The sequence below is a fragment of the Agelaius phoeniceus genome, chromosome W, assembly GCF_051311805.1.
Source record: "Agelaius phoeniceus isolate bAgePho1 chromosome W, bAgePho1.hap1, whole genome shotgun sequence".
Taxonomy (NCBI): domain Eukaryota; kingdom Metazoa; phylum Chordata; class Aves; order Passeriformes; family Icteridae; genus Agelaius; species Agelaius phoeniceus.
Genome location: NC_135301.1, coordinates 11,072,800 through 11,093,089, shown reverse-complemented (window position 1 = coordinate 11,093,089; position 20,290 = coordinate 11,072,800). Strand labels below are relative to the sequence as shown.

The 20,290-nt window shown below is 45.2% G+C and overlaps 1 protein-coding gene across 1 annotated transcript in view; it reads left to right on the top strand.

The window, feature by feature from the left end:
- Positions 1-18,559: 18,559 nt before the first annotated feature.
- LOC129133643 (zinc finger SWIM domain-containing protein 6-like) overlaps positions 18,560-20,290 on the top strand; it is a 341,180-nt gene continuing 339,449 nt past the window's right edge. The window contains exon 1 of the mRNA XM_054653272.1: positions 18,560-19,082. Coding sequence (XP_054509247.1) covers positions 18,560-19,082 — 523 coding nt within the window. The remainder of the gene's footprint in view (positions 19,083-20,290) is intronic.

Below are 20,290 nucleotides of genomic sequence, written 5' to 3'. Positions count from 1 at the left end.
TGGATGTACATACTGCAACCGCAATCATCTCAGAATCCTGTCGTGAACATAAGGTTCCTTTGGATGTGTTTGGACCTTTAGGACAAGGACTGAACGCACTGCTTGTGGAAAGATCTAGTGCCACCCACCAAGGAATCTTTGTTCACTCAGGCGTCATTGACTCTGGCTTTTCGTGTCAAATTTGTGCCACGGTTTCCACACCCACCCCCCTGTCACTATTCTGGCAAAGACTTGGATTGCTCAACTTGTGCCTTTTCAGTCACGTGTCCCCAGGACTGACCAGTGGACTCGTGGGGGTGGTGGCTTTGAATCCATGGGACCACCACAAGTCTTCTGGTCTGCAGATATTTCTGCTCAGTCACCCCAGATGATATGTACCCTGATCCTATCGGGTGCCTGCCCGCTGAAGATCTGGCTTCGAGGTTTGATGAACACAGGGACGGATGTGACATCATCTCCTTCTCTGTGTGGCCTCCTACGTGGCCTTTGGCTTCCATAGGGTTGGCCATCGAAGGGTTGGGGGATGCAGCACAGACCTTTGTAAGCCAACAGTCTGTGCTGATCAAAAACATGGATGGGCAGACGGCTGCAGTTCAGCCTTATGTCACTACAGCCCCGATCCATCTCTGGGAGTGGGATGTATTGGCAGCCTGGGGGGTACAAATTGGGACCACTGTGCTAAAGGGCAGAAAATATCCTATGCTGCCTTTATGGTGGCTGGTGGACAAACCCATTTGGGTACACCAGTGGCCCCTGACAAAAGAAAAATTGGTTGCCCTTTGTGAATTGGTTCAGGAACAACTTCAACAGGGACACATCAAACCTTCCACTAGTCCCTGGAATACTCCTTTGTGATAAAGAAAAAATCTGGGAAATGGAGGCTGTTACAGAACCTCGGGAAAATTAATGCAGTGATGGAAAGCATGGGGGTATTGCAGCCTGGTTTGCCCTCACCCACCATGCTCCCTACAGATGGGAAATCTTGATCATCGATTTCAAGGATTGTTTTTTCACAATTCCTTGGCATTCTGATGACAAACTAAAGTTTGCCTTCACAGTGCCTTCAATTAACAATGCTGAACCTGTGCAGAGATATCAATGGAAAGTTTTGCCACAGGGCTGTTGCAATAGCCTGACTATTTGTCAGTGGTATGTGGCTCAGGCCTTGTCCAGAGTCCGCAAGCAGTTCCCTGAAGCATATTGCTATCACTACATGGACAACATCCTGGTGGCAGCATCCACCCAGGATGAGTTGCTGAGGATACAGCCTCAGCTGTTTGCTGCTCTGCATTCTTATGGGCTGCAAGTGGCTCTGTAGAAGGTTCAACAGCATCCTCCTTGGAAATATCTGTGAGTCAAAATTCTGGACCGAACCGTTCAGCATCAGGAGGTGAAATTCACTGATTCTATTAAGACCTTGAATGATGCCCAGAAATTGCTGGGTGTCATCAGTTGGTTGCGTCCCTCCTTGGGACTAACCGCAAAACAACTGTCCCCACTGTATGATACTCTAAAGGGGGACTCTGACCTGAGATCACCTCGGAAATTGACTCCTGAGGCGTGACGAGCACTGGAGGAAGTCCAAAAGGCTGTTTCTGCTTGTCAGGTTCATCAAGTAGATCTTTCCATTGATATCACTGTCTTCATTACCAATCCATATTTTCATCCTACAGGTATCATTGGCCAATGGAGTGACAAACAGTCTGATCCCTTGCACATTTTGGAATGGGTCTTCTTGCCCCATCAACCAGATAAGACAGGACCCACATTATTTGAACTGATTGCTCATTTGATAATCAAATACCATCAACGGTGTTTTCAATTAATGGCAACTGATCCTGCAAAAATCATTCTTCCAGTACAACGGGAAGGCTTTGAATGGAGCTTTGTTAACAGCACTCCTTTGCAAAGTGCACTGCAAAACTTTTCTGGGCTGATTGCCTATCATCTGCCCAGTCATAAGTTATTGCAGTTGGCAAAAACAACCAACCTGTCTTTGCGGCCAGAAAGTAGCTGGGTGCCGGTGCTAGGACACACCGTCTTTACTGACGGTTCCAGAAAAAGGGGGAAAGCCATTGTTACTTGGAAGGATGAATCTGGGTAGCAAATGTTGGAGGGCCATGAATCAGGCTCGGTCCAACTGGTTGAGTTAAAGGCCATTGCCACAGCATTCCAGACATTTTCTCAGGTGCCTCTGAACTTGGTCACTGATTCTGCCTATGTCGCAGACATAACCAAGCATTTGGGTTGTTCACTTCTGAAGGAAGTCAGTAACACAGTTTTGTTTCAGTTCTTGAAAGCCTTGTAGAGTGCAATACAGACCCTAGTTCATTTGTATTACATCTTGCACATTAGGAGTCACACCAATATACCAGCTTTCATAACAGAAAGTAATGCCAGGGCTGACAGGTTAGCTAACACTGCATGGGTAGCCTGACAAGACTGCGCAAGCCAAAGTGTCACATGATTTTTTCCATCAAAGTGCGCATACCCTGCAGAAACAATTTCATTTGACGTCACCCGAGGCTCGTGACATTGTCAGTTCTTGTGCTGACTGTCATGGACTTGCTGCACCTTTACCAGCAGGGGTGAACCCCAGAGGCTTAAGGGCCTTGCAGCTTTGGCAAACAGATGTTACTCACATCACCAAATTTGGCTGACTTAAGTATGTGCACATGTCTATTGACACCTTCTCCTCTGCTATGTGGGCATCTGCTCACACTGGAGAAAAGGGTCGTGACGTGACTGCCCATTGGAGGATGGCTTTTGCAATTTTGGGAATACCTTCTTCTGTGAAAACTGATAATGGCCCCACCTATGTCTCGCAGAAGACATGGCAGTTTTTGCGCTTATGGGGAGTGTCACACAAACTGGGTATCCTGCACTCTCCAATGGGCCAGGCCATTGTTGAACGCACTCATGGTACTTTAAAGCATGTTCCGGAGAAACAAAAAAGGGGAATGCCTGGAGAAACCCCACACAGTCGATTGGAAAAAGCTCTATATACAATCAATCATCTTACAGTGCCACAGAATTCAGAGAATCTTGTCATTCTAAATCATTTTCTCTCGTTGTACTCTTCGGGTGAGACGCACTTGCCTTGAGCGAAAGTCTGGATATGGGACCTAGCCACTAATAAGTGGGAGGGCCAGTGCGACCTTATCACTTGGGGCTGCGGGTATGCATGTGTTTCCATAGATACTGGGGTACGGTGGATACCTGCAAGGCTTTTGCACTGCCCAAAGTGTATCTGTTGAAGGCCTTTAAAAAATGCCTACTTTATTCTCTAAGTCTGTCTAGCCTCTGTTCTAGGTAGCCATTCCAAGGTATCACCGCTGGCACTGCGTGAGCCACGCTGGCTGCTGGCTGCACTCAGTGCCTCTCCTCATGCAGGGTGCTGAAATGGAAAAAGCTGCTGCCACCACTTCTGGTCTTCCATTTGCAGCATGGCTGGCTAGAAGAGGTTAAGCAAATAAAGTTCATTGCGAGCCAGGATGAGATGGTAGCAGCCATGTGGCACCTCCTAGGCTGCGCTGCCTCAGCTGCATGAGCGATCCTGGTGCTGGCCCAGCCGGGAAGCGGCCTGGCGGCCACAGGGTCTTGGTCACGTGGCTGCTCACAAGTGTTGGAACGGTCCCCCGGCAGCATGGCCCTGGCAGCCATGCCGGAAAGGGCCCTGGCCATGCCGAGAAGGGGCCCGGCTGCCCCACCAGCAAGGGGCCCCACGGCCCCCTCACCACTCCTCAGAGGGCAGGAAGAAAGAGGTTTCTTGCAGTTTTTTTTCTTTCTTAAATATGTTATCATAAAGGCATTACCAGCTTTTCTATTAGGCTTAGCAGTGTGCCTATTCTCAGAGACAGCCAATGATTGGTTTTGCCAGGCACGGAGGAAGCTTCTAGCAGCTCCTCACAGAAAACCACTTCCATGGCTGCCTTCTTCCTTCCTAACCAAAAATCAAGCCATGCCAAACCAACACAATTGCTTTCCCAGCAGATGTTCAGGTGGTTGAAATGCTCCATCAGGAGAGTTTGTGAGCATGATGTTTCCTCTAGCTGAAGCAAGAAGGTCTCATGGGCAGGATCCCCCTGATCAAGCAGCCTGTAGTAGGCTCCAACCACAAGGTGTCCTTTATTAGTCTGGTCCTTGAGTTTTACCCACAAACTCTCAACCTGTTCATGGATGTTTCTCAGGTGTAACTCTTCACAATCTATCAACTTCTTAACATAAAGGGCAACACTCCTTCCTCCTAGCCTATCACCTCTGAAAAGCTTGTAGCCCTCAATTATAGTGCTCCAGTTGTGTGATTCATCCCACCATATTTCAGTGATAGCAATTAGGTCATGGTTTGCTAATTGCACCAGGGCTTCCAATTCCTCTTGCTTGTTACCCATGCTGTGTGCATTGGTGTAGAGACACTTTAGCTGGGCTCATCAGCTTTTCAGGGGAGCCCTCTGTAATTCTTCTGGGACTATTTCCAGGCGTTCCCCTGTAGCTTTTCAAATATGATAGAGAGTGGTTTGGCAACTACAACAGCCAATTCCCTCAAGACTCTGGGACGCATCTCATCAGGTCCCATGGACTTATGTATAATGAGGTTCTTCAGGTGGTCATAAACCCTATCTTCTCTTCCAGTGGAAAGCACTTTGCTCCCCTAGTCCCCATTCTGCTGTCCATCCACTTAAGAGGTGTGGGAAGAGAGGTCGCCATTGAAGACTGAGGCGAAAACGTTAAGTACCTCAGCCTTCTCCTCATCTGTTGCTACCAGTTTGCCATTTGTGTTAATTGTGGGGGTTACACCTTCTTTGACCTTCCTTTTCTGGTAAACAGACCTTTAGCAGCCCTTCTTGTTAATCTTTGCATCCCTTGCCAAGTTCAGCTCCAGACAGGCCCTGACCTTCCTTACCCCATCCCTCTTTCTCCTTTGAGAAAGGTGAATCTAATCTGATGCCAGCATGCCTGGTGCTGTGTGGGCTATCCCATTGTCAAAACCCACAAAACTGTGGCAGTGACATCAACTGCAGAGCCATGTAACAATAGACTGGGTCCATTTTTTCTTCAAATGTTGCTGCTTGCAACTGGAAGGACAGAAAATTACCTGTGCTCCAGATTACCTCACCAACCATCCCAAGGCCCTGAAGCTTCTTTTGATAGCCCTTTGACTACATGTTACAGCTTTATTGCCACCCACATGGAAGAGCAGTAATTGATAATAGTACAGGGGCAGTACTAGGCCAGGAAGTTTCCTAGTAGATGTCTTTAATCCAGACCCCAGGGAAGCAGCAGAGATCCCTAAGAGAGTCTGTCCAGCATACTGGACCCTCTGTTCCCCTCAGAAGGGAGGCACCTACAACTATAACCCATCTTTTTTTCCTTGTGGAGGTGGTTGTGATACAGGCGGTAGGCTTTTTTAACCTTGGCAACACCTCTGGTGGAGATGGACAATTGTCCACATTGTCCACAGACTGGCCTTTCACATCCAGAGCCTCATACCTATTGTACAGAGACACCTGGGTGTTGCAGTCTGTGGTGGTGGTGGATGCAACCTTCCCCAAGAGCGTCTTGTGCCAACGGGTAGGAGCCACAAGGGCACCAGTTTAGGAGCGTCGGGGGGTAGGACGGTCAGGACGGACGGAGACGAGAGATCTCTGAAGCCAGGTCGTGGAACTTGCGGTTTATTGCAAAGGGCGTGGGTGCAGGGGCCCTGCTTGGAGCTGCCAGCTGCAGCTCGGAGCAGGCCCGAGAGAAGAGAGGGGTAGAGAGGATGAGAGGGTAAGAGAGTAAGAGGGTAAGATCATAAGGGAGCAAAAGGGTAAGAGGATGAAAGGGTAAGAGTAAGGGAGTAAAAAGGTAAGAGTAAAAGGGTAAGAGAGCGAGGTTCCTGTTACAATACAATAAATCTTCTTCTGCGTTGAATATTCTAATTCTCACTAACCAATCTAGTACAATATACAAATCCTATAGCATTTACATACAGCCTATAAGAATTATTACATTACCATACTGTGTTACATTTTAAACCCTAAAAACTACTCTTTGGACCCCTTCTTCCAAGCTAGTAGTGTCTGTGTCGCAGACATCTTTAATGAAAAATCCTTTCTTAGGATTTTTCCTTGTGAGAAGCTGCAGTTTCAGCAACCAAAAGTAAACAATGGTTATCTGCTGCTGTGGAATGCAACAGGTAGACCCGTGATTGGTCTCCTGTGGATGTTTGGATTTACTGACCACTCATGGCAGAGCTGGCTCTTGCTCTCTGTCTGAGACACAGATCTTTGTTATTCATTCGTTTCTATTCTTAGCTTAGCTAGCTTCTGAAGAAACCTTTTCCTTTCTATTTCTTTTTAGTATAGTCCTAATGTAACATATATCATAAAATAATAAATCAAGCCTTCTGATCATGGAGTCAACATTCTCGTCTCTTCTTCATCCTGAAAACCCTTGTGACCACAGTCACAGTGTCTGCTCTGACCCTTGGACCTGTCTGTAAGCAGAGGGTATTGTTTCATCAAAAAGGGATTACCTTCAGTCCAGCCACACCATTGTTTTCCAGTTGTTCAGTAACTAAGGTATCTCAAAGCTTGCTTTCATTTCAATCTCACTTATAGTTTCTATATTCTCTAAATCTTTTGCCAGACAATCATATTTATAAGGCTTTCCTGTTTCATCTTCCCCAACACACCAGCACACACACACACACACACACACACATGTAGCAGCTCGGCAGTGAAGACATGGGAGGGTCCAGGCATGGAGTTCCAATGTGCTTTATTTCAGGCGATGCTGAAGGGGTCCAGGGGCCAAAGACAAAGGAGGGTGCAGGGTATAATTAAAGGAAAAGAGGGGGTGGAGAAGAGTATCAGGGATCCAATGGTCTGAGGGCTCAGGGGCAGTACACTGGGAAGGGACCAATAGGGAATAACAGGGTGGATACGTGGGGTTACAGGCACCAATGGGATTACAGGTGTTGTAGTGTGTTTTTATGTTTTATAATGGTTTTGTCTTTGTATCCCCTTATTTTCCCCAAATGGTTTACCCCAGATTGTACCCCCTCCCTCTACCTGTGTAATCCCTTTCCTTTGCTGAGATCATCCTCAAATCCCCACCCTGGCTCTCTGTCAGTCACTCAGCATCCCATCCCCTCTATCTAGAACTTTCGGTCCAGGACGTCGAGTGATTAGCCAGAAGCTAGGGGTCAACCCTCCAACTGTTTCTCCATACGCTGTCCTAAATGTCCATGTCCCAGTATCCATACCTTAATTTTTTTTATTGGTTAGTAAAATGTTATCTACTTTAGGTTCCACCTCCCTTTAAATGTAACCTTGGCACCTCTCCCGGGGCTCTCAGCAGGAGGCCCCCTGAGGTTGTAGGGGCTCTCCGGAGCTCCTGAAATAAACCTTGGATTAACCTCTGCTAAGAGTCAACCCCTTCATCTTCCGCTGTTGTTCCAGCGTCTCCTCTGCTGCAGGCGATCAGCCTGGCTGCCTTCCATACCCCCAGGGGCACAGGAGAGTGCCCCCCCCCCCCCCCCCCCCTTCACCGTCTGAGGGCTGGATGGGGTTCCCTCAGTGGCACTCAGAGGGACTCACTCAGTGGCACTCAGAGAACAACAGGGAGCGGAGAACTTACTAGAATTTGAACATATAAGGGTAAAAGGGGTAGGGAAGGCCAATGGGACAATGGGGAGGACAGAACTGGGACAAATTAACATAGTGCTGCAGAGCACCATGGGGGAAGCTTCTTTCCTCGCCCTGAGCTGTGAGGAATGCCCAGAGCCTAAGGTGCATCTCTCCAGGGCATTGCTGTTGCCCTCTCCCCAGTAGCCTCCTGGGCTTCCATACCTGGGAGGGTGAAGGTGGGCAAGGAGGGGGCTCACCTGCCACCCTGAGCATGGACTTCCCTCCATTCACTCCTTTTCTTTAAGCTGCTGCCTTCAGCATGATGCGGGGAGGATACAGGATCCCCTTGATCTTGGTTTTTGTTTTCCTGGTGGCTGTTCCTGTTTGTCTCAGGAAGGACAGAACATGGTTCCACCAGTTTTTTTCTCTGACTGATCTGAGCAAACAGATTGCAGTTTCATTTCCAAGTTGCCGGTATATGGGACACCATCCCTTTCAAGAAGGACTCAAACTTAGCAATTATTCATTCCTAGGACTATCACTGCAGACAAGGAAAAAGATTCTGAGCAAAGGGAAAAAGTTAGCTTCTTCCCCTTAGCAGATGTGGTGAGTGGTGACTGTGACTCATGAGTACCAGATGGAGGTTGTCACCACAGCATCAATTATTGGGATATGAAACTGAAACTTTTGTAAAGCTCCGAGCTATTTTATGAGGATTTTCCTGATGCTAGAATCAGTTCAGGGTGGATCCAATTTCCCATCACACCTGGCCATTTAGAGGGTGGACTTGACAAGGGACTGGGTTTATAAAATCCTTCAAATCTTATTCACATTAGTTCTGCTCTTCTCTTCCTCAGTTCTTCCACTTGTAACTCATATCCTAGTGATTTCTTATTTTCTTTTTAAAGAAAAGAGCTCTAGCTTTCCTAGAGAACTAAAAAAAGCAGACATTTAAGTGCAGCCAATTAACTTTTGTTTTAAAAAAGAAAACCCAAAACTTTTATGATTGCAGAGATAAATTGAAAGGTCAGAGTAGAATGCAAACTGACTCAGTACTGGTTGTCCAAATGTGCACACAGAGAGCTTTGGTGCCTGTGCCACTGCCCTGAGCACAGTTAGAACTGGACAACATTTGTTAGGCTTTGCTGCTGCTGCTCAGAATTACTGAAACCACAGAACGAGGTCATTTTTGTGCTGGCTGTAACAAAGCTCTGAGAAGCACATTAAAGTTACTAACTGGGAAGCAGTTCTGTCTTAGGGCATTGGAGAGATTCTTCCTTCTTCTCAGATTGGGGGAGCAGTAACGTAGCATTAGATCTTCACTTGCAAATGGATGAATTCCGAGCCTACATTGTGACCTGTCCCTGCCCCAAGGCTCGATTTTTTTTAACCACCAGAAGAAAAAAAATTACATAAACACACCAAAATAGTTTTCTCTCCCTCCTGCTCATGGATGACAACATCCAGAGGATGACAGATGGTAATATCTGCCTACGACCGCAGTCAGCCTGACATAGTATCTCCTAGAGCATTTGAACCACACCACACACATTTATCTATTCCTTCTGAAGGACCCCAATACAGCCCATCAGAGGACAGTGTCTAGCAATAAGACAGCTGTCTAATGAGTCCTGCCTAATTTATTGAAGAAAAGAAGCATGGATAAGTACTAAGTATCAAGGGGTCCCATCCTTTCCAGCCGTAAAACTGACAACTTCTTACAACTCTTAATACCCCCCCAGAAGAGGCTCAAAGCGCTAATGTCACAGACACATTTTATGAAAAATCCTTTCGTTAGGATTTTTTCTCCTGAGAAGCTGAGAGGCCTCAGGAACAAAATGTAAACAATAATTATCTGCTGCTGTGGAATGCAACAGGTGCATCTTTGATTGGTCTCATTTGGTTGTTTCTAATTAATGGCCAATCACAGTCCAGCTGTCTCAGACTGTCTGAGTTGCAAGATTTTATCATTCCATTCCCTTCCTTTCCTTGCTAGCCTTCTGATGAAATCCTTTATTCTATTCTTTTAGTGTAGTTTTAATATATAATTTACTTTTAATATAATATATAGAATAAAATAATAAACCAGCCTTCTGAAACATGGAGTCAATATTCTTGTCTCTTCCCTGGTCCTGGGACCCCTGTGAAAACAACCACACACTAACTTTCCAGAAATACAAGAATATACTGTACTACTATTATTCCAAATGGAGAAGTGCATCAGAAGCATATCTCTCAGCTCATCTTAATCCCTAGAGCACAGAAGAGGAAAAGGAAGACTATTCTCCCTTTCAGTTCAAAACAATTTCAAAAACTGGATGTTGTTTAGCAACAGACCAGTAGGAAAAAAATTTAAATCCCTGCTCCAAGAAGTGCATTCCAACAAAACCTCTGAAGCTACTAGTCAGGACAGAGCATTATGGTTTTACTGTAATTAAGTTTTATTTAGTTAAATCCAACCCACAAAAATACTATCACCTTTTAATGGAACTTTGCTTAAGGATGGAGTTGACACCAAATACTGCTACAGATACAAATAGAAGATGGAATTTGGGGGAAGGAGAAGGAAAAAAGTTTGAAATTCCCCGGAATGTTATACTCTCACACTGGGTCTTCATTAATTATTTCTCAGTGCATAGTCCTCTTTTGACTAAACTAAGCTTAACCAGATAGCACAGCATCATTTTTCTGCCATAGAGAAAAACCTCAAGTCTGTCATTTCATAGGATGGCTACATTATACAGAAGCACTCATATTTAGACCACTACCTACTAAGTTTGTCTTTAATATAACCCAAGGAAAGAATGGTCTCTAAGTATTGACTGGATGTTTCAGTCCCAGCAAATCTAGAGGGAGGTTTGTAATATTTTTGAAGACTTGTAAACTAAGAATTTATGAACCAGTAGGAATCAAAGTTTAAATGGACTGTTAAGAAAAAAAGAAAAAGTAATAAGTCCATCTCTGTTTCCAGAGCTTGCTAAACGCAATCACTGGTTACTGAGAGGAAGCAGACATCATACCCAAGCTTCTTAAAAGAATGCCAGCTTTTTTAAAACAGAAATTATTCAAGTGTTGTTTAGCTATCTCTGCCCCCATACTTTCTGCAGGTTCTCAATTATAATTTATAAAGGCATAGAAGCTCACAGAAGACTGGCAAGTATCTGAAGCAATTGATGGCCAATTAGGTATATTTACTCTTCCTTGCACTGCTGTCTTAGCTGCACTGGTGGAGACAAGGATGTACCAGAATAAAAAGATGCACATAGGCAGAAGCTTATTTTTTAGCATATTAAGCTGTTCCCTTGAAAGTACAGTTCCCTCACCCTCACAAAAGAATCTGGTCTCAGACTTTTTGAAATGGGACAAAGAGAGTTCTCTTTTTGTTTGTGTGTGTGTGTGTGGGTTGTCTGATTTTTCTTTTTACTTTAAAACCATTTTACCAGCACTTACTATCCTGGAAAATGCACTTCTGAGAATTTTTAATGCATGTTGCTTCTCTTTTTTTTTTGTCATAGGTGAATATGTGAGTAATCAATGCCTTTTGTTCCTTACATTAGTGGATAAATGCCAGCCTTCACTCACAGTTTCTGCACAAGAATTACTATGTTGCCTGTCATGGCAAAGTAGCTATTAGGTCTAATGCAAGGAAGGCTAAAGTAAAATGCAGTTTAAAGGAAGGAAGTCAGAGAAGATAAAAAGATTTATTAGTGTAGGATACTTGTGAGAAACAAAGCCCACTCCTCAGTTAAATTTTAAAGAAAATTTAATAAGGGACAGTAGGGGACAGTCAGAAAAACAAAAGCAACAGCACTGGGTGCTTAGCCACAGCCAGAGGCTCACCAGTCAACAAAGCAACACCCCTTATATATCCTGGCTATTGCATCAGCCTAATACATATTCATAAATGATCATACATATTCAAATATTTTAACATAGTTCCTCTTCCATCCCTCCCCTTCAAAGCATGTGCAGTCATCCTTGTCGTGGTCATCTGCTACTTTTCGATACATTTAACAGGCCTCAAATCTTTCATTGGTTATATGTTAACATTACAACAACTCCTAACCAACATTAGCATCACAACACAACATTCAGATTAAAAGAACTCTAAGCTTTAGTAAAACTTCTTTTACAAAGGTCAACATTATAAAACACATAGTATTCACTCTACCAATTGCAAAAGCCAACACTGCAATATATTTATCACAATGCTAATCCACAAGAAGGCAGTCTAATGGTGTTTCCATTTAGACCACCAGTCCACTTTCTGTACATTATTGTCTTGGGGTGGTTTTTCTATTCCCTGATTGTCTGCTCTATGCCTAGAAATGGTTGCTGTAGCTTTAAGGTGGGTCCGGGGGAGGGGGAAGCCTTGGGGCTCCTGAGCGGGCTTTTTAAAAGCCTCACTCCCCAGATGTCCTTCATGTCCGGCGGACTGGTTTGGGTTTATTTGTGGGGGTTTTTTTGTTTGTTTGTGGTTTTTTTTTTTTTTTTTTTTTTTTTTTTGCTTAACTAGCTTGGTTTTTGTTAGTTCAAGCAAGAAGTTTGGCATTTTTGCCTTTCCCTGGCCTTGGAGACTGCAACAGCAATCCTTCAGCGGCTTATTTCTTGAATTTGACGGTTTGGTTTTTGTCCGAGATCAGAGAGAAAAAATCGCCAGGAGACGAGTCGGCCAGGGACAGGCGGGAAGGCGACCTGCATCCCGGCCCCAGACGTCGGAAAAGCCGATCCGGCAAGAGAAAGGACCCCAAACTTGCTGTGAAGAGGGGACGAACACCAGCGATCCACCAGGTTCCCATCTGTTTTGCCCTAGCTGGGCTGTGAACCTTTTGTTATGTTTTTGTTTTGGTTTGGTTTTTTCCTTTTCTTTTCTTTTTTCTTTCCCTAGCATTTTAGGTTTTTTTAGGTTTTTTTTTTTTGTTTCGTGGTGTGTGTGTGTGGGTAAGGTCTGCCAATTCAATATCTAGCATTTATTATTAGGTTTTTTTCCTGTACTGTGTGGGCACTGTCATTAAACGCTTGGGGTTTTTTTCACTTTCATCCACTAGTATTAATTTCTTATTGGTAGAAAGGGATTGTTGGAACCCTTTTTTAAAGGATACACTCATTCCAGAGCGTTTTTCTCATAAACTTGTCTCTAAACCGAGACAATTATATGTGCTGAGGTGTTTATGACAGTAGATCAAACAGTAGTATTTTGCAACTGTTTAACCTGAGAAAAAATACCTAGAAGTTATTTTAAAACATTGAGTTTTTGTCAAAATTGCTTTTATTTTTATATTAGAGGAAATACAATCCTTTAAAGTTTAGGAAAGCTTTTTTACTTTGAAATTCTGAATCTTCTAAATCAGTTCAACATGTTTAATTTTAAGAAATCACTTTCATGTTATCATTTTACTTGGAATAGTGATGCTTTTATCCCTAGTAACTCAGTAGTTAGCTAAATTGTCCCAACAGATATCCCAGCACGAGGATCCTTATAAGGAAGAAATAATTCATTCCCAGGGTCTATTTTCAATAAATGTAAACTGAATGTGCTCATTCCTTGAGAAAATACAGAGCAGCCTTAATTCACACATCTCTGGGACTCTGGCACACATAATGCCCTTTCCTTCAGTCCATCTTAGAATGACTTCATACATCAAGTCTCAAGCCACAAAAAAGTAGAGGACAGAAATGAATGTCAAGAATTAGAATGTTTGTATATTTTCATTATTGTAGAATACTCTTAAAGCACACTTGGTATTTTTAGTACATTTTCCTAAATGCTTTTAGATTCTAGCCTGACACCAGTTTCAGAATCATCATGAAATTTAATTAGAATAAAAACCTGCACTTTGAAAGGGTTCATTCACTGCTGCTGGTTTATTTTCACTTTAACAGAGAGACTCTCAAGAGCTGGCAATATTTATCCTAGAGTATTTGGTTTTAAAGGCTACTAAAAGCCAAACATTCTATTTTAAACTCCTTACATTAAAAAAAGTTTTTGAACATAACAAATGAAACTATTTAAGAAAACATTGTAAACCCAAAGATATTGACCAAGCACATTTTCTTCATTGCCCAATCTTAAGACAATAACTTCATCAACACTCATCACTATTATCCATTTTTCCTGTGTTTAAATTTCCAGAGTCACTACACTGCAAAGTACAGTGATATTCACTACCATTATCTACAGCAGTGTTTTTCAAAATTTCAAATGGTAAATCACAGATATATTTGGAAACCATAAAAGCTATAGCTTTCTTCTTAGTTATCTAAAAACCCCATAAAGAAACTGGTTAAAAAGTGTTATAGATGGATAATGAGATGATTGGCTTTTGCAATTAAGGGATAACTATTGTGTGAATATTAAGAAAAGCTTTAGTGAGGTATAGTTATGTTATTGTAGTTTAGATGCCCTCTATTTTCCCCATAGTTTCCTTCCCCCCCCCATCCCCCCCTATTGTTGCCATCAGACAGGCTGGGTTGTCTAGGACAGGTAAAAAGAAGGTGTGCACATGTGCCCCTTACCTGGGGCAATTGGGAATGGAAAAGCTTGTTGCTTAGGAGGTGCGGTGTGGCAACACCTGATCTCCAATCAAGTTACAAGAAAGCAGTTTCCACTGATAAATGGCAAAGAAGAGCTGACTGACAGACTTTGGGAGGGGCCAGGGCTGCCTGATGCAACCCCAGGGGTATAAAAAAGACTGAGCATCCATCTTGAAGATGAACTGGCCATGTGGTACCCATGAGAGCAATTCCCAGTGCTGCAAATTTTTCCTTATATAGTAATTTTGTTTTATTTTTGTCAAGGTTTTATAAACCTTTTTAAATTTTCAAAGTGAGCAGTTGTTTCTCACAAAAAGGATTCATTTTAGTATTTTAAAATCACCTGTTTCAGCAGACAAATCAGTCATTTTGTATTTGATTATTTTAGTGCTAACACCATGAATAATGTTCTTATGTTTTTTCTTAAAGCTCCAAGAGCCCTCTAACCTCCCTGAGTTGTTTCTTCTAGATCTCTAACTCCCTACTGTTCCAGCACATTAATCTGCACTCAGCTTAAATACCATGTCTCCTCTTAATGGTTGGTTGTTGTTCTTGTTTTCATATTTCCAGATAATTGTTACCACCAGGGTGACTTGTGTTGTGGAGGCCCTGGGGGGCATCCCCTAAGTTAGGGGGACACAAGAAGCATCCCTCAAAGCTGTTTGACCCCACTGGCTCCTTCCCTTGCTCCTGTGTCCCTGAGCCACTCCCTCCCTATTCCCAAATTGGCCCTCATCTTGGTACTGCCCCAAAACCAGGTGGACCCTGGGGTTCCCCTGGGGAGGGAAAAAGCTGGACCCTGAATGTGTGTGTGCCTTGGACCTGAACATCTCACTGCACAGCTAAATTAAACATCTGTGGATATTATGCAAAGGCCCTTTTTGCTTCTTTACCCTGGACTTTACTAGCAGCAATTCAGGCTGCTACAGTGTTGGCCAGCATTAGGTTGTCTGCAATCCATTTTTCTACATCTAGACCATGGTTTGTTTAATATAAACACAACTGTGCAGGTGTATATGACCTTCCTTTTAAATTACCATAACCAATAGAATGATTAAGCCCTGCATGTATTACTAGAATGAGCAAAAATGCATGCAAGTGGCTTAATGTTTTGAAACACTACTAAGAATCAATTTCACCAAATGGTGGTCAAGTATTTTTTCAAGCAGCTCACAGAATAGGCCTTGATTATGTGCAGGAAGCTAACCAAGTCAAGGTTGCTGTTTTGCAGCTGTTCCTTCCTCTCTTCATAGCTCTGGAATACAGACCTCCCAAAACCATGAGGCAGAAAAAGAAGAATGCTCAGCTCAGCAAGGTCTTTACACAAGAATATCCATTGAAAGATAAAACTAACTATAAATTTAAATATAGTTTAGGTATGGCTTTAATACATTCTACTATCTTCCCTGGAATTAACACATCTTCCCACTGGCTTTCAGAAAGTTAAAAGAACTCAAGGGGCAATACTAGTGGGACAAAGGAACTTGAGACTAAAGATTATAATTTGCAAATAATTATGGAGCTACACCAATGCAGAGGGAGCCCAAGGAGAAGCATACCTGGTACTTATGGCAGAATTTCAAGATCAAAGATGCCATTACTTCTTCATGTACCCCCTAGCCCAGAAATGAAAAATGCTTCAAGAGCATCCTATGTAGCTATTAATATTCATACTTAACAGGAAGTAGACATTCCTGCTGAGTAGTAGATGGATGAAAAAGGTGGATCTCAATTTTCACTATAAAGCTTCTTAATTATGACAGGAAGAATTCTTCCAGTGGCATTAGTGTATTATTTTTATTTTAGCAGCTGGTTAAGACCTGGTAAAGAAAAGCCATTACCCAATTTAGAAGAGCATTTTTACTGACTTACTAGACACTTGTTTAAAACAGAAATAGTGCTAGAATGACATAGAAGAAAAAATACTTTAGGATGTGAACAATTATTAACAGAGAGTTATGGGGTGAAAATTAAATATAAATTTCCTCTGCTCTTGTACACATGCAATCATTGATTTCTTCCTTTTTACTTGCTATATATTCCATTCATCTGCTCTCAGAAATACTGAAATCAATACCATATTAAAAGTAAAATAAAGTGCTTCATCCTTATCTCTTGTCTGTAGCATTCAGGCTCCCAAATACCTCCAAAAATTAGTAGGAATTAAGTTATAAATCCAGTAGATCACTTCTAAAGTATATACCTAAAATGATGAAAATGCAAGTTAATATCTCAGCAAGGTATCTGTGAACTTACAAAACTGGTACCTCAAGAGTAACTGTTTTGTACCATCTATACCCAGAAGCACAAACATCACTTTATACTCATTTCCTGTTCAGAAGATAGATCTCATGATCCCAAATAAAAAAACACCTTATAGCATATACAGAAAATGAACTCCGCAGAACACAGTTGAGTCCCTGTATGCAGTCTGCAATTTAAACTCCTTGATTAAAAACCATTAGCCATTTTCTTAATATAAGCAACTGACAGCAGAAAAAGTTCTTTGCCTAGATATAAAAAGACTACCTATTAAATGACAAATCAATGATACTGCCTATGAGCTTAGGAGTATGTAAAAAAGCAAATACTTGCATATTTTAAACAATATTCAGGTTTTCTTTTGATCTTTTTTAAAAACCAGTCTGCAAATCTTATACAGTTCACTGAATTTCCCATCCAGTTTTAATGAAAAACAGTTTCTGCAAAGCTCTTTAAACACCTGTTAAAAGAATAAACTATTGGTGCAGTCTCAGGTTTTGGTGAAAACAAAAAGTAGATATCAAGTTTCAAGTCAACTTAATGTTATTTGTACTTTTATCTTACACCTAACACACTTGACATTCTTTTGCTGATTTCCCTGATGGAGCCATCTCCCAATTATGCATTTCCCAGATGAACACTTGCGTTACATCATAGAAAATGTAGTCTTCCTGGGTAAACTAGTCTACGTGAATGAAGCAACTAGGCACTCAAATGACGGCTTCTACATCGTATACTATCAAGTACTGTTCATTGTAAATTCAAGATGAATAAGTGTTTTCAACTGCAAGTTGCTATGCAGGAGTCTTATTCTCAGCCTGCTACTGAGAGTAATCAGCTTTTTTTTTTTTCAGGAAGGCCATTTGATTTAAGGAGTCGGTATGATCCCATATATTGCTATGTTTTTTAAAGAATCCTGAAAAACAAAAAGAATACTTGTCACTTCATGGTCTGCAGCAACTGCGAGCATTATGCACCGCACCGCTTGCAAAAAAATTAACCGGGACAGATGGCCAACACCAGCCTTTTTACAGACCTTTTTAACACTAGGGCAAACACGCGTTAGTAGCGTTCAATTTACTCACCGTGGGTCATGGCACGGAGCCCCTCACCTTGGGCTACCAGAGCGGCTCCAAGCCGGACCTGTGAAGCGAGTCGGCTGTGTGGAGCTCACACCAGGCTACAACCAGCCCACATACAAATACGTCCACAGCGCGCGCGCGACCAGCGAGCCAGCACACGTCGGACACCCCACGGACGGGAGTCCACCCCGCGGCCCAACGGCCGTAGATACCGTAGAGTCTCCAATAAAAGGGAAATGCAGGTCGCATCTTACTGAGCTGCCCCAAGGACTTGTTGCAGGAACACATGGGTTCAGCCACCCCAGATCTTACCCCAGAAGAGCAGCACCCCAACAGCAACACCCCAGCTTCGCCCATTTCAGCCCACCTCTGAGGCAGGAGTCCAGGCCAGGCCACTCAACCCTACATGAAGCCGCCCATAAGCACCTTCTACCTGCCCTCCGAGGCGCCTCTGCTGCCTCCCAACAGCCCTCAACTTCCGCGGAGCTCCGGTGAAAGGCGGGCGTCGCTCTCTTTCCCCCAGGAAAGGCGCTTGAGGCAGGCCAGCCCCCACCTTTATGTGGACGAAAGTGGCTGCCTCAGTCGTTACTATACTTTCCGGCTGCGGGGCACAGTTCTAACCCACCCCCGCCGGTTTTCCCAGCGGAGGTGACCGGGTTGAGACCGCGACGGCCCCACCCCTGCATTCCATTCCTTACATGGTGTCAGAGAGTGCCTCCACCAGCCACGCTCCCCCTTCCCACCAGGCATGAAAGGTGCTCTCCCACTTGCACACGTGACGTCGAGGGAAAAGAAGGCCACCAATACGTCAGCATAGCGTCTCTACGACAGGAGCGTACGCACTATCCCCCACCTACACAGAGATCAAGCTTTCCTTGGGCCGTTCTATTTACGTTTATGGCGTCGATTTGCATAAGACTCCGCCCCCCACCGTGGGCGAGCAGCCGGTACCGCCCCTTGCGGCCATGTAAAGGAAGACGGGGCGTGACCCAGGGGTGGTTCGCGGCCTTTTTGGTTCCGTTTATACGGTATACCCACTTCCGCTATCCGCTTAGAAGCGGTGTGATCATGGCGGAGCGTGGTCAACTCCCTTTCCCCGCTAAGCGCCTCTGTTGCAGACCTGGCTATGGCTCGGCCAGTAGGCCAGGCCAACAGGCAGGCAGCACTGGCCTCAGCAGTGGGGTGCTCTGCGCCGGACCCTCCTCCGCAACTGCTACTGTAGCTGCTGCCGCTCTGGGGCTGCTACCGCTCGGCAAGACCCAGAGCCCCGAGTCCCTGCTGGACATCGCGGCTCGCAAGGTGGCGGAGAAGTGGCCTTTCCAGCAGGTAGAAGAGCGGTTCGAACGGATCCCGGAGCCAGTGCAACGCAGGATTGTCTACTGGTCTTTCCCACGCAGCGAGAGGGAAATCTGCATGTACTCCTCCTTCAACACCGGCGCTGAGGACCTTACCACCGGCCCCGGGGGGGCCGCCGGCGGTACCGCGCCCGGTGGGGGCGCGGATACGGCCGCCGTCGACGAGAATCGCCTGCCCTTTCGCCGGGGCATCGTTCTGCTAGATGGCGGCTATGTCGATAATGTCCTGCAAGTCGGTGAGTTACCGGCCGGGACCGCGTTGCGGACCCGGGCTACGGACACCTGGGTAGGGCACTGCTGGTCTCCTCAGACGTGGGTCTCCTCAGACGTGGGTCTCCCCCTGACGCGTCACCCACCTATTATCGGGGGAGCCGCCTCTTGCTGCGCGGCCCAGCGGCCGGAGCCACCCCACCTCCTTGGCGTGTGCTACTCTCCCCCACCTCCCGCTCTCCCCGCTGTGCGGCCTTCAGTCTCAGGCTGTAATTCGGGCCGGGCAGCTTCCTCTACCAGTCTCCTCCTCCTCCTCAGCTCCAGAACACGGAATAACTCCTTTGCTCCGCTCTGTGACGTATCTACGACGCCTGCTGCCAACGGCCGGCCCGGTCTCTGACAGGAGGGTTGGGCACGCTGCCCTTTGCCTGTCCCTTTAGCTTTCCCGACGCGTTGTGCCCGCTCCATGTAATACAGAGCGTGTAATCCCGTTTGGCTCTGCTTCCTTCCAGCTCCCCACATTTGGTAATCCGGGTCATCACCATACCCCGAATCACAATAGCAAGGCGATGCCTCCGCTTCCCCCCCTTCACAACCGCTGGTTGAAATGAATCAGCAGAAGGGGGACGACGGGGGAAAAGGGCGGGAGGGGCCTCGATCCAAAATAAAGAATTAAAAGAGGGTGCGGGCCCCCAGGAGTGGGTGTGTGGTGCGGGGAAAGCTGCAAACAAAGGCATTTCTAGGGCGGCGGCGAGCCAGAGGGTGGAGGCGCGATTTGCTCAGGCCTCACCACTGGGGGGAGCGGGGGAAGTGGATGTGACGGCGGGGAGCTGCTGCAGCTCGGGCGCGGAGGGGCTCACGGATTACTTTAGGATGAGCCCCTGCGTGACAACGGCGAGGTGAGGAGACAATTGCTGCTCTTTCTTTTTCTGGAGCAATACTTACCTCCCCCCTTCCGCTGCTGTTCCCACACGAAGGGACCGCCGCCTTCCACTGTTCTTTCCCCTCTGCGAGCTGGTGCCCCATGATAATTCCTTCCTACTTCTGTTTAAAGGGCACTGGAGGTTGGTATTCCCCGCCCCTACGGGGAGGGGTGGTTTTGCCTTGCCGTGTGTGTCTGTGTGTGTGGGTGAGAGCTACTACCTCCACCCGCAAGCAGGCCCCGTTGGGGTGGTGGTGGCTCTATCGGGAAGGGGTTTAAAGCTTCCCCAGGGAACTTTCGCCGAGAGTGCTG